This window comes from Stegodyphus dumicola, chromosome 3, assembly GCF_044657685.1.
Source record: "Stegodyphus dumicola isolate Sdum_Otavi_A_Nest chromosome 3, ASM4465768v1".
NCBI lineage: Eukaryota > Metazoa > Arthropoda > Arachnida > Araneae > Eresidae > Stegodyphus > Stegodyphus dumicola.
In genome coordinates this window covers 38059653-38075211 of record NC_140770.1, presented here as the reverse complement: position 1 = coordinate 38075211, position 15559 = coordinate 38059653, and the positions used below count along the sequence as shown (strand labels likewise).

At 30.8% G+C, this 15559-nt stretch overlaps 1 protein-coding gene across 2 annotated transcripts in view; it reads left to right on the top strand.

The window, feature by feature from the left end:
- LOC118184163 (death-associated protein kinase dapk-1-like) overlaps positions 1-15559 on the top strand; it is a 174985-nt gene that overhangs the window by 115681 nt on the left and 43745 nt on the right. The window contains exons 4-7 of one of the 2 annotated variants that reach the window (XM_085812775.1): positions 3895-3993; positions 8495-8593; positions 11811-11909; positions 14146-14244. In XM_085812775.1, the coding sequence (XP_085668901.1) occupies positions 3895-3993; positions 8495-8593; positions 11811-11909; positions 14146-14244 (396 nt within the window). The remainder of the gene's footprint in view (positions 1-3894; positions 3994-8494; positions 8594-11810; positions 11910-14145; positions 14245-15559) is intronic. The other variant, XM_085812776.1, reaches the window with a different exon arrangement.

Sequence of the window (15559 nt, the reverse complement as noted above, 5' to 3'; positions counted from 1 at the left end):
TATGTTCTGTATGTATTTAAAGACAATGGCATATGAGACAATATTTTTGTATTCATTATCTAAGAGTATATTTATCTTAATAAGTTTCCTTAAAAATACTTTAAAATTTCTTTAAATTTATCTCTTTAATGAACATAAATTTTTATTACCTCACTGACTGAATATAATAAAGTATATTTTTCTATTAAATGACGTTTCATAAAATAATAATGAAATGATTTATCAAAATAATAGACATACTGCGTTACACAGTAGCTAAAAGGCCCGTGCTACAGGCATTTGAGTGCTATCTAGTTTAGAAATAGTAAATTTAATCCCTTAAACGGAAATGAGGACTCTGGCCCACTCACACTTTCCGTAACAAACTCGTCTCTGTAGGACAATGCAGGCTACGTACTTAAATATTTAAAAGGTATACAAATTTCTTCTAAGATGTAAAAATATTATTATGATATTTATACATTCTTTTGCCTTTTTTTTATCTAAAATTGCCTCATTGTAAGTAACAGAGAATCACTTGAAAGTGAATTGTCAAGTAAGAGGTTAATAATCCCCCCACGAACAGCATATAAACACAAGCTACTGTACGAAATAACGACATGAGATTACAAAATACAAATTAACATAACCCAATGCAAAAATGTGGACGTATTTGTATCACATCATAAAAAGAACTTGTAGAACTTGGTAGCAGGTTTATATGTTTATGCTATTGTAGATCATTGCATTATATATAAATATACTTTATATGTTAGTTGTTTAACATTGTCTATATTATGAGGAATGCGCAGAATGGGTTTAAATGCATAAATAATCTATATTTGTTCGTATAATTTCAATTCAATAATTACGCTATGCAAAATTCTATTCCTATCTTGCATGTGCTATGCAAAATTCTATTCCTATCTTGCATGGTACATGCATCCTATGTATAATGGGGAAGCTATCTGCCTGTTTCTTTAGATTAACTTTCTCACCTAGAGTCATAATATATCTTACTGGAATCTATTGCTGATTGCTTTAATTTTATTCAGTTGTGTACAGTTATATACAAAATATCGCAAAAATATTTTAAATTTAAAATTTTGTGCGTTTATTTGTATTTATTTAGGAGAATATCTTTTTTGTTTTACTAAAAATTATAGTTCATCGGTGGCAAGGTGTATAGACCGCTAATCTCTAAATAGCTGTGCTGGGCCAGATGCAGGAGATTTTGTGTTTTCCCATGTTAATTTAAATATCTACAAATTATGTTAGATGGTCATCCATTAAGGTATCCTTTCTAAGTAATACAACTCTCATTGGTTTTTATTATAAATTAACCAAGTAACTAAGCATTTTCAGTGGCCAGAAATATTAAAATAATATTTAATTAAATGCTTTCAAATGCACATTTTGGTCCAGAAAAAATTATAATTTAAAACAAATGTTACAATTAATAATAGTAAAATATTATGTCTTTTTTAAAATTACATTTTGATTTGAAAACATTAAAGGAAATATTTATTGAATTGCAGTAAGAAGAATTTACTGAATTAGAGATTATTTAAATAAGTGATATGGTAAACCGTTAATTATGCTGTTTTCTGGATAAAATATTTTATTTTACTCTTAACAAAACCACGTTTCAGATCTGAAAAATAAAATCTGCTTTTTTTGTCCTGATTTACCATTATAAATTTAAATTATAATCTTTTCTTTAGAACTGCACAATCATTCTTTCTTTCCTACACAGTGTTTATATCTTCAACTATTTTATCTGTAAAGAACAAAATATAATGTTCCCAAAGAAGAATCAAACTATTATTTGAATTCACAAGCATTGTAAAATATATATTGTTTTGTGCTCTAGAAATTCTCTTATACTGAAATATGAATGTGCATACGTACGTAGAGCAACCTGGAAAAATTACGTGCATCAAAGCAATATATCTCTAAACGTATAAGAAATCTTTCTTTCTTCTCTTTCCTTTTCTTTTTTTTTCTCCCCATCTCCGTTTGCAGAAACCCACTCTGAGATTATACAATGATTATTAAGACACCTAAGAGGCTGACCCTAGAGAAAGAATTTGTCTTGCTTTCTGCTGGAGTAAATCTTTCCAAAATTAATATTGAGCATTTTTGTCTGTCAGGAAAAGAAAAGTTAAAAAAACTGTGTAAAAAAGCTTAAAATTATCTAATTAAGAAATAAGTTTATTAAAACATCTGCTTAAAGGTATTTGTGTTACAGAAGAGTCAAAAATTTGCTTTTAAAATCATCTAAAAATCTTAGTAAACATAAAGCCACATACAGTTTCCCGCGCATTCCGTTTACTATTACGTTGCATATGAACAGTTACAGTATTATTACTGTATATCTACATTTATTGTTTTCAACACTGTTCTGTTCTTCATACTTCACAATGTATTTTTTGAATTCAAAAATTATATGCATAAGTATTAGCGTATAAAATACGAAAAGGGGAAATATGTGAGTAAATACAGTCTCCTTAGTCCGCAGTAAAATTATGTCAACCATAGAAAGAACCAAATCTTATTGGCTCACTTATATGAGAATTTTAACGAATCTCGCAGAGGTATGCATTGAATTGCATCTGAATTAGATGTACCTAATTAATAACGAGTTGCTGTTACTTTAGAAGGAGTTAACAAGTGAGGGGATGTATTCCAGACGTATGGCCTGCCAAAACATCTTTTAGAATTTCTCATAAATCAGTTAAGAATACTGGTGGTGAAGGACGTACTTGCCCACATTTTTTTATACAATATTCCAAACATGGGAAGTAAATCTGAATAAAATTTTAATAATTTTTTATACTTATAAACTGAAATTAAATGCTTAATGGAATGGTTAAAGGCTGACAGCATTCCCCACATGAAACTATGAAATCCTCCCTAAGGGGAGAAATTCCCTCCTGAGGACCTGTGGTCTATAGGAAACATTCTACACCATTATTAAGCGCTCATGGTCTTGTACAGTTCATACCTAGGACCTGTGTCTATGACTGCATGGGACTAGACTTATTCTTGGCCTGCGTTATAATGCCTTCGTAATCAAAACTCAGCACTCTATGTGTTGTCTTTACACTGTATGTATTGTCTTATGGGCAACATAACTGTAGTCCATGCAGACTTTGAACACGGTAGCATGCACTGACAAATGGTATAGTAATTCTTCGGCTTCTAAAGCATATACGGTGAAGCGAGCTCTGCACAGTTTGTCTGCTGCCTGTTGATTGGACGTTTACTCAATTAGATGGTCATTTCAGCTATTGTTTGGTGTCGTTAGCTACTTACGGATATGACTGAGACGTCGAAGGCCACGTCATTTAAGGCTGGTTAAACCTTGTTTTTGTTATTATTATTCTTTCATTTTCCGTTATCCTTATACTTTCTCCATGCTCTTGATACTGTGCAATGAGAAAATCCCAGTTCTCGAACTGCTACTAAAATTGAATGAACCCATGCGTCCAGCACCTATCATTTGTCTTCAATCCAAAGCTTCAAAAATGCGATCGATTTTTAGTAATCTTTTAATAATTGCTTCAGGAGTACTATACTTCCAGCTACATATTCTGCAGCAGCATCCTCATATGATCAAAAAGGATAATGTTTTTCATGCCAATTTCAGTGACAGTGTATAAAAGATAATTCTAATGTTTTTCGATATGTTTTCTTGAATCATGATCTTATTTGACACCATGTATGTAAATTTTTTGACTATCATTAAATGCATATTATGCTTTGTACATATTATGCTGCAGGTAAATTTCACTTGACCTATTTTTTAAATCAGAACTTTCATCTGATGTAAAATAATTACTTTAGTACTATTGTTACTATTTGTAAAGTTTATTATTCCTTCTATTGTGATTATTTTTATTATTATTTCAGCATGGAGATAGTGCTATCTACTGGGCTGCGAGACAAGGCCATGATCATATTATCCGCTTCCTTTATGAAGAAGGAGTTAGCGTTGATATCCAAAATAAGGTATCTTATCTAGTTAATACAGTAAATTATATATATATATATATATATATGAAAAAACATTAAAGACTATGAAAAACAAAACGAAACTTGATTCAGTTTTTCTTAAATGCTGGTGATTGAATCGAAAGTGGCAATACCCCTTGAAAAGTCAGCCTTTTTTTATAGAATTAAAAATAACTAATTTAACAGTTATTTTTTCTAGAAAATAATTTTATGCATTGACAAATATATGACAGGGATAATTTGGTTAAATAGTTTTAAAATACGTCTGGAAATAAAAACGTATTTCAAATTTTGAAAGGCTGTTTGACATTCAGTTGCCCATTTATATGGAGTAACTTTTTTTAAGTAAATTTATTAGAAGGAGGTTCTAATTTTCCATAATTTGGAATAAATTTATGCTACAAATTAAGACTTTCAAGAAATCTTTGAAATTCTTTAATATTTTTGGGAAGTTGTAATTTTTTAATAACTAATTACCTATATCTGTATTGATATTTTTCAGCTTGAACTGCATATCCTAGAAAATTTATTTCTACTTTACAAAGTCCTGTTTGAATGTTTCAATTTAATGTTTTCTTTTTCACATATATCAAATATTACTTTAAGATGTTCTAAAAGATCTTCAGAATTCTGAGAAAATGCTGTTATGCCATCTAAATAATTTAAAGCGACTGAACTTGATATTGATTTAAAATATGTATAAGAATATCTATTTAAAACATATATATCGAGAATTTTCTAACCAAGAGGTCATCTGTTGAATTCATAAAGACTAAAATTTGTTGTTAAATGCTAGTTTTTCTGTATCTTTTTCATTTAATTTTATATGCCAATAACCAGATGATAAATCCTTAAAGTAGCAAAAATTATTGCATTGTTAAGTCTAGTATTACTACATCTATTCTTATACTGGGTTTGGAATATATTTTAGTGATTTGGTTAAGTTTCCTATTAATCAATACATCATTTAGTTTTTGCATTCCATCTCTTTTATAGGCTAAAACTGCAGGGGCAGTGTACGGAGTAGATGAAAGTTTCATGATAACTGAGGGGGGCATGTGATAATTCTTCTACTTGCTTTTTAATTTCATGATTTTCTTTAGATGATGCCTTATATGGTCTATATATTACAGAAAATTCTGAAGTCAATATTATTTTTGGAGTTTCAATATTAGTACAACCCTCATCCTATTTACGTTTTGCAAATATATGAATATAATTATTTAATTGTTTCAAATGTTCATTTACACAGGAATTTTCACACGCCTTATTTTCAACATTATTAAAACAATCCTTTTCATTTTTGGTATTTTCATATAAATATAAGAAATTACAATTAAAATGATTACTTATTCGCACGCCTTTGCTTATAATTCTCTTAAACTGATATACTTCATATTTAGTGAAATTCATTCACAATTTAAACAAAGTAACACAAGATTAAGACAACAATAAATAATTCAAACGAGAATTTACAGCGTTAAATACCACATTTTGACTAACTCTTTCAATTTTGCGTGACAGTTTAATTGATTTAGTGACTAGAATACCTCCAGATAAAGACAAACACTTTCGTGAAGTTTCTTTTAAGAGAGCTCTAAAATTATCAGTACAACTTAAAAGTTATTTCAGAAATTACATTTACCTGACTACCTGTATCTATAATACTGGAAAGTTACTATTCTCTACATTTAACCTCAAATATTGTCAATTTTTAGATGACATTTTATTTTGATAGGATGACGGTGAATTAGTCTTAAATAATGGATATTGTGAATTTGGATAGCTGTGTGGTGAGGGTGAACGTTTGTTCAAACTGGAATTTGAGGCAAATAACATCTAGGGTAGAATGGTCTTGAAGTATTATATCTTGGATGATTAAAATATAGACTTCCACCCAGGAAGAGTAAATCTGAGCACATTCTTGGTGCTTTTTGGTTGCTGAGGTAAACCTGAAGTTGAAAATAATTTTCGATCTAAGGAATCCAATTTTGAGCTTATATTCTGAACAGATAGGGATAGTGCTCTGGCAAGCCATGAGTTAAAGATTCAGTAGAAATTTTATAACTTAAATCTAATGTCGAATCTAATTTTAATTTCTGACGGAAATACTTATCAATATCTTTAAAATTGTTATATAAACAAAACAAATTTATTAAATGTAATATTTTCTGAACTAGAAAAGTAAATTAAAAATTTTTCCTTTAATACATTGCAATCCTTATTTTCGACCTATTCTTGGTTACAAAACGACAAGGCCTCGCCTTTTGAAAGATTTGGGAATATGGTTAATTTATATGTCTGAAAAATACTCTTTACAATACATCGTTTTTCAAAAATAAATATTTGTCTACAGGAATATCTTTGGTTGAATCAAATATGTTATAGATAAATTTATTCTTATTTAAGGAAATAATTTCGAATTTTTCAGTCATTTTTTGAGGCTGTCGACCTTGTATACCTTTATAATTTTGTTCCAGAATTAGAATATTTCGTACTCATTATGATGATAAAATAATTTAAGCATATAAAAACCACGTTAAAACATTACAAATTAATTATTAGATAACATTAAAATTGCTAACAAACATATAAATTCAAAATGATTTGAAAACTATTGAATTATTAAGCTTTCGAATTGTAACAATGCTGCTTTTTACTCTGTATGCCTGTGAGTGTATTTACTAAGTTTTAATACTAGATAAGATAAGTGTGAAATAATTGATTACATGAAAAAGTAATTTAATCATTATGCATGATTTTAATTTTAATGATGATGAAATAATTGTATTTATTGAAGTAACTTAAATTAAAAATAATCTAAGGAATAAAAATCTGCAAAAAATTTCAAAAATAAATTGCCGTTACTTTAAATTACTTTACAACAGTGAAAATGAATCCCATAGCAATTACTTTGTTTTTATGCTTCCTAAATTCGATACACCTGCTATGTAACGATGTATAAGTTAATATTCAAACTTAGTTTTGTAGAAAAGTTTCTAAGCATTTCAATACTTTTAATAGAATTTAGAATTTTTTTGAGAGGGAAAGAAGTTATATATCACTTTAAAATATTTTTATTTAATGTTTTTTATTTAAAATTAAGTTCCATTTCTTCAAGAGCAAGAAGTTTCTCACTTCTGTAAAAGAGCGGCCGCTATCAGATTCCTCTCGAAATTGAAAGAAATGTATTAAAAATCCACTCCAGTTTGTTTTTTTCGCTTAATTTTAAATTTTACCTTCGCGTGTCTGTCTCGTTTATTTTTCAAAAATTTCAACAATCATATCTTAAGTTAATAAAAATATCTTAAACTTTCATGAATATTTTAAAATACCCATACTTTTCTATAAATATGGACGATTCGATCTGTTTCCATGAATTGAATTGTTTGCGTCGAGTGAGTACAGTATTCATTCGCACATGTTGATTATCTTCCCTAATCGTTTACTAAGATTTATTCAGTCACACTGACTTATTTTTCGTTTAAATTAAAACGTAAGGAAATTAATTTTTAATTTGGGTCTAAACATATGAGCGAAAAATAGACAGCCGTTTATAGAAAGGAGGAAATAAGTGAAAAACTGACTAGTATTATACTGAACTAGCGTAAACAGTTCTGTTGAAATATTCCTGTATTCCCAATAGCTCTGCCAATAATTGTTAGATCATTGTTTCTAAAATTTACTGATTAAGCTAATGTACATTAGTTACTAATTTAGTACTAATTAAAAAATTTCATACAATGGGAAAAATCTTTCACTATTTCGAGCATTATAAAATATTTTAGAAATTTTAACTTAATAAAATAACTAGGTTTGCGGTATAACAGCATTGCATGTCACTTAAATACGTAAGTTGTAAAAGCATTATAGACAATACTGCTTTTTCTGCCTTCTTAAACAGTTTTTTTACGTTGACTAAAATACTCTCATTCTTGCGCATTATAGCGGGAACTTCTATCATTTATTTACTTAATGAAGTGCTATAGTGTGGACCGGAGGAAAAGGGGATGAATAGAAGTAAATATCGAAGACTTGAAGCAAGTCTAATGGAAAATGGAGACGGATAAAATCATGCTTTTAAAATACCAATAATATTTGTATATCATGTACTGTAATCGAGCACAGTTCAGTTGCTTACTAAAATCAGAACATCCTTTTAAATGTGTGCACGTTTACAAATTGCAGCAATAATAAAAGAGCGTTCCTTTATTACGTATTTTCTTTTTAACTTTTAAATCCATCAAAACTAAACCTTGTCTCATTTGTAAATAAGATTCCATATACATAAAAGTGAATGATTTTTCTTGTTTTGAGGCTTATCTGAACCAGTTTCTATTTAAAATTCGAAACAAGTCGCGGAGCAAAGTAAAATCAATCAACATATTTGACACACCCATTATTTTAGTGATGACTCGGTTAGGAATCCACTTTCTACTTTGTATTCAAGTTCATTGCCGAGTATGCCCTAAAGCTTTCTTTTCTTTGAACTGCGTAGGCCAAAGAGACAGCACTTCACGTGGCGGCCCGTTACGGACACACCAATGCCGTGGCTCTCCTCTGCAGGTGCTGCACGGACGTCAACTTGCCGGATGAGGTCAGCATTCTTTCTCACTGAGTTAATTAGCTTCTTCCTTATTTAAATGAGTATTTAAAAGAAAAGGTTAATATCAGGGCCAAATTATTCTAAAAGGTGAGTCGAAAGTCTACCCTGCGGCAGCATTTTTACAGGTACTGGTAACGTCAGACAAGTGAGCATTAGAGTATAAAACACGACAGTTTTTCTTTGGTCTTAATGTACAATGATCTTAAAAACCTTGAAAGAATGATCCTTCCTGTGAAGGGTAATTTTAATTATTTTTGTTGGAAAAGTCAAGGCAAGTCTGTTTTACGTCCAGAAAAGTTTTGAATAAATCTGGAATTAAAATTTCTGACATAAATACCCATCTACTTTTTCATACTTGAAATGTTCTCCACTTTACTGAGAAGTGACACTGAAACACATTATGTTGTCAAGTTTTGACAGTAAAATCATTCTTGTGATTGATCCAAATGAAATGAAATGCGTTAACAATTTTAAAGTATAAAGCGAAATTCATAAATATTTAAGCTGATTGTTAAAATTTTATTATTGAATTCAAAGTATAATCTATAGGGAAAATGAAATATTTCATCTTAACTACGTGTTGTTTTCAATTTTTAAAAATAGCTTTCGATTTGTATTTGATTACATATAGATTTATAAATAAAAACATTTTACCGAATACCTGCAATATATTCAATCTTTTATTCGTATAGAATTTATCACTTCTTAATAGACTTGTGCATTCGTTTTTCATATTGTTGTTAGATTAAAAAAATTATAATGGCCTTTCCCCAATTATTTGAGTCTTCAAATAAAAAATTACAAGAAACACAATATTTATTTTTGTTTGTTTCCAACTCGAAAGCGGATCATTTAACTGCCAAAGCCAGAATATCGTCTGAACAAGGTATGATATTTTTTTAGGGGACAATGCAATTCGATTTTATCCACTTCTTGCAATCAAATTTTAATTAAAAGTTTTGTGAGATTTTGCCATAAAATTATTATCAAAATTTATGAAAACGTTGCAGTAACAATGAGTATTAAAATATGTTGCGACATTAGGTTAATTGGAAGTAAGAAAGATTGAAAAATATGCAACGCCTTCGCCGGGAATCGAACTGCGGACCTCTCAATCACGCGCTGAGCGTGCAAACCACTACACCACGAAGGCTCCCTAAGAAGGCGGGAGAAATACCTTACAAACACACCACAGATCTAAGCTTCTCGATTTCAATTTGGGTAGAAAAATTATGTATGATAAAGACATTTCTCAAAATGATATAGAAAACGGGGGTTGGAGAAAGGGGCTTGTATGGATAACAGAAATAATTTGGGTCTTTATAATAGTGACGTGTTATTCAGATGACAACATACAGACTGAACAAAATGCTAGAAAAATTCCACTTTATTTTACAGCAAACTTGTTTGAAAAGGCTTTTACAAACTGAAAATTTACCATTATTTTTAAACTTAAAATCGTGATAAAATAAGAAAAAGGAGTGCATCAAAGATTTCAAAATGTAGAATAGGCTTTATTTTTATTTTTATTTATTTATTTTTGTTGAACAGAGAATCTTGAATTTTCAGTGAATGTTTTTAATCATATGATGAGAATAATGATTTAAATCACCGCCTTCATATTCTGATTAAAAATATTATCGTATTGAAACTTTAATTTACATCTTCAAAAAGGGATAACTGAGATCGGTGCTTGAATTTGATCCTTAAATTTAACTACGATGCTGGTTTTTAAAAGTGTTTCAAAATATTTCGATGAAAATAGTTATACACGTGTAACGTTGCGCGCCTCCAACTTGCACGCAACCAAGAGGTGACTGTGGAAACTGGATAAAATACAGAGTCTTGTGAAGGGTTTAAGTCCCTTTTTATTCAACGTAAAAATTACAATTGCGTGCTCTTGACGCTCACAGACTGCGCCAACTCGGCGGTCAAATAAAAATAATAACCTGAAAAGAAACTAAAGACAAGACTCTAACTACGAGGCTCTCTAAAATAACTAACTCACCGCGTTTTACAATACCGCTGCTAATTCAGCAGACTTGAAGCTCACTTGAACGATTAACACTACTTCCCGCCAAGCACATAGGCCGAAACGCGGGGTTCTTCAATTTCTCGCTAACTACCTCCGCGCTCGTGAAGTAAGAATATCACACCCCGAACTCGTTTCCTTCCTATTTAAATCATAATACTTCCGCTGATAATTTGAATCCTTGCGCGTTCTACTAAAATTTACATATTCTGGCATTGGCAGTTCCAGGAAAAAGTAAGGCTTGACAGGAAAGATAGTTTAAACTTAAAATAAATGTTAGTTAAAATAAATATAAACCCTACACACGTATAACTATTTCCACGGAATTACACATATCTTAGCATCACACTAAAGACAATTTCAATTACATGAATGGAAAATGAAAGCATCACATATGTAGCTCCATAATCAAATCTATTGTGCTATATGCAGAAGTAAATTAGGCTCCTACAAATTGCTAAATAAATTACATATTTCACCGAATCAATATTTCAGAAATGAATGCACTTCGCTATTTTAGGAGCACTGATGTGCACAAAGATTGAAATACCAAGAATATAGACAAAGTTGGATTTTCTATGCAAGCATGTTAGTGAAATGATAAAAATCAAAATATTACCGTTTCTCGTTACTATTAAAAATAATCTTGCAGTGGAGGAGAATTTCAAAAGTTCTAAAGTAGTGTTTCATGGCTAAAGATGGTGATTTTGTGATTCTCCTGCCCCTTCGTGACAAAAGACAAGTGTTTTTCATTCTAAAATATCCTTAAGGCGTTAATATGCACAAGGAATGCTTTTCATAAACGTAACTCGCTACTGAAACATGCTTCATAGGAGGCCTATATACATAATCGGAGCATAAAATTTCCTCTATAGAAATTTACGCTGAATGAGATATTTTTAATTTTAAACATTTAAAGATATCAAATGAAACAAATGCGCCAGTGTAGGTTCTAGTATATTTATATGCAGATTCCCTCTTCTCAAGAAAATGGAAATCGGCCAATTAGACAGCATGAGTTCTCGTCCTCAGCCAAATTCTGCTACGAGCAATGAATTTAATGCTTTTACTATGTTCTAAAGACATTGTGCATTTTTACATTTAATGTGATTTTCTTTCTTCATCTTTCCTATCAGCTTTCTGTGAAAAAGTTTTACATAACTGTGTTTATTACAGCATGGAGAGACAGCCCTGCATATTGGCGTATGGCACGGATTTCCGAAAATTGTGGATACATTGTGCAATTTTGGAGCGAAAACTAATCTCAGGAATAAAGTAAGTTATAACATCTAAGCTACTTAGTAAAAACTGTGCTCACGTTTTTAACGCATCTAATATAATTTCAGTAATTTGTAAAGCTTGCCTTTATGATTAAGGTCTTTATGATCCTGAAATTATGGAACATTTTAAACACTTAGCGAAAGAATAATTAAAATTCTTGTTATTAATACATTTTTGTTAACAAAGAACACCTGAAAGCTAACGTTACTACGAATGAGTTTTCCCAAAATAACAGGATTTAAATCGAGTTATTAATGCAATAAAAAAGATTTAGCTAATTTTTGCATTAAAAAGTTTTGAAACTGTTAGTGTAACTAAATAATGCAAATAATTAAATAAGCAAACATCATTTTAGCTATTCGTGACCATTATCTATTTTAATTTAACATGACTCTGGCTGCCCTTTTTTTGCTTTTTAAATACAAGTAAATCAAACCATTCACTCTGAAAAAGGCCTGTACGTGGGAAGGTTTGAAACCTGTTTAATATATAATTTAGATATCCGATGTTTTTATAAAGCTTAGATAATTCGTTACTTCTAGATATAATTGCCGTCAATGTCGATGTATTTTTTTCCCCTCAGCAGTGGCAGTTATTGCAGTGAAACGATTCATTTATTGTTCATAACATTTACGAAAATTGGCTTCTAGGTTGCTTCGTTGTTAGTTATTTGGTCTGTATGCTTTTCTATGAATAGTAACTTAATTTTGGGGAAAAGTAAGAAATTTGTTTGTGTCGGACTAGTAGTATAGTACGAATAGCAATCACGAATAAGACTGATTTATGAGGCTTCAGTATGTAGAACCATATTGGTCATGAGCATTACAAATAACAGATAAGTCATTTGAAAAAGTATATCGACATTGCTGGTAATTATAGTTAAAGGTAACTAAGCTTTCTAAGAAATAAGTAACCAGCTGTCTAAATTATTTTTGCGAAACACTGAATGGATATATCCACTTCTCTACCGCCCGTTATCTGTTATATGTGGTGGAACACCTGTTTCTAGTAGCGAATTCTCACATATTATTTAGAACGAAGCAAAAATGATTAGCATTAATATCAAAAGCGTACTATTTTAATATTAGCTTCTAGTTTTAAAAAATGAACTACAAAAGAAAAAAAAAAAAAACCTTTTCTCAAAATTCTTTCACAGAAGCGTAACATTTTTCTCCTATCCCATAAGCTTAAAAAATAGTTTATGTCAAACATCATACACAAAAATTCCTTCTCTAACATTTACTTTTTATCAGCGGCTTAAACCTGGGAAATCATCAGGGGTCAACTCGTTCTGGCTTTGATCCTCAGTAATTGAGCAAAGCTGTTACACGAAGTGTTCGTCATTTTTCTCATGTGTGATGTAAATACAGTCCAGCTTCCTTCAAACCATCTGTTACAAAACTACCTCTTTCTAAGCAGATAGCTCTCCGGTTTGTCATTGTTAATCGACTAACAAATTTTATATTAGGAGTTAGTTATTCGTTTTAGCTAGTTCTTGTACTAGTTACCATTTATAAGCAGCTTTTGTTATGTTTTGAAATGATTTTTACCCTTTTGCATAATCCTTTGAAAAAAAAAATATGGTGGAGCTGTTAATTTCTATATCTACTAACAAATAGCTTTTCGACTAAAAAATAACAAAAAATGTGGGTTTGGATACTTTTGAAAAAAATGGTACCTTGTATTATGTTTGAAAAATGAATATTTAGCAGAATGAATCTCAATGAGGGTGTTGCATACGTTTCAGTAGATAAACTTTCTATTTTTAATTTCAACTATCATGATGCCCTCTGTCTAATACAAAGAAGAAAATGTGAATGCAAATTTTTCATGTGTAAGTTACTTCAAATATTATTCCTTTATTTGTTGCATCATAAACTGTTTTTCATCTATGTCATGTGTTATTTTTAGCTATTTATTAATTAATTTTATTCTGTGCACGATAAAAGACAAATTTGCAACGTAACTTAAACGACTCCAAATCAGAACCAAAATACTAAGTTCCATGATATCATGTCTAAAGCATTGTACAGCTAAGACATTCTGGAAGAAATAGCGGTGGTTGTAAAGGCTAATAATGTTTTATATTTAATTTATATCATATAATCAATACTTTCTTTCATTTCGTTTTAAGCGATTGTACCTAGAAATGTTGTCAGTATAAAAGATAATAAAATTCCTCCGACTGCGTATGCATTAAACCTTGATGCCTGGTTTGTATTCCTGACAGGAAGAAGAAACGCCTCTTCATTGCGCTGCAGCCAGGGGCCACACAGACTGCATCAAGAGCCTTCTAGAAGCAGGCGTTGATTTGAATCTTGTCGACAAGGTGAGTTCTGTCACTGTTTATGTCACGTGTCACGAACGGAAGTCACTTTGATGGGTTATTGTTTGAGGAATCTAACGTGCGCAAAAGAGGATCTAACCCCACATCGTTATTAATACTTACCAAGAGATATAGGTACCCGTGCGTGACAGAAACGCGTCTAGATTGCTGTGTGAAGGGCATAAAGGTACCTCATGCGCCAAGCACGTGGTGATGAAATTCCTGATAGCTAGTTGTTCGGATGCTTCTAAACACTTTAGAGCTACACTGGTGATTTAAGCTTCCGATAACTTTTCATTTCCTAGTCTGAAGACTGCAGTTAGACTGCCTAAGTAATCTAGTGTCTTTGTGTTAAAATTAATGTTTCAAAACGTCTTAAAAATAATCCACTAAAATGTAGAATTCTACTTCGAAAGGTAATAAACATAGAAGTTATTGCTTTTCTCAACAATACCGAAATGCGGAAGAAAAGATTTAACACTTATTTTGCTTTCAATGTCATCTATTCAAAAATAATAATGAAGCATATAAATGTGCTTCAAGCTTTTTTTGATACTCATTTTCTGAGTTAAAAAAAAAAAAAAAAGAGTTCAATTATATCATGTCTTCTTAAGGAATAACAACTTAAAAAGAGGATTTTTTTTTTTTTTTTGTCCACGCTTTTGTTTTATAATTCTTTCATTCTAAAAGCTTTCTGAACAGCATTTAATTTCTTTTTAATCTGCATATTCTGCATAAATGTGTTTGTGTGTGGTGTAATTATGGCAAAGCCTCGAGGGCTATCTGCCTAAGGGGAGGGATGCCTTCGTGGAGGACTTTCTAAGGGAAACTGGCTCGTATACACGTTACACATGGGGAAAACCACGAAAACACCCATGCAGCCAGCCCGTTCGCGGGCTTCGAACCTCGGACCGAACTACCAGTGTTCAGCGACTTTACCGCTCGGCCGCTGGTGGGCCCTCTGCATAAATGTCTTTTTAAATAAACCTAATTATTACACAAGTTAACTTATACTTAAAACATTATAATCTGAGCTGCAATTAATATCTTTTCGCTTCTAGTCAGCTGGTTTAGTTAAAATTCTTAGTTTAGATTGAGAAAATTATTCATTTGTAACACCCTGGAAAAACACGTTCATCGATCTTATTTGCAAGTGAATCTAGAAGGCCTATATGGTAAAAGTAGTAGCACTAACTGGATTTGTGTGCGTTGTAAGCAAAGTGAATGTAAATAGATTCTAAAACTTCTTTATGATATAGAACTTCTAGGAAACTCTGTATAATGACTTAATATATTGTTCTAAGAAGGTAATTTTGAG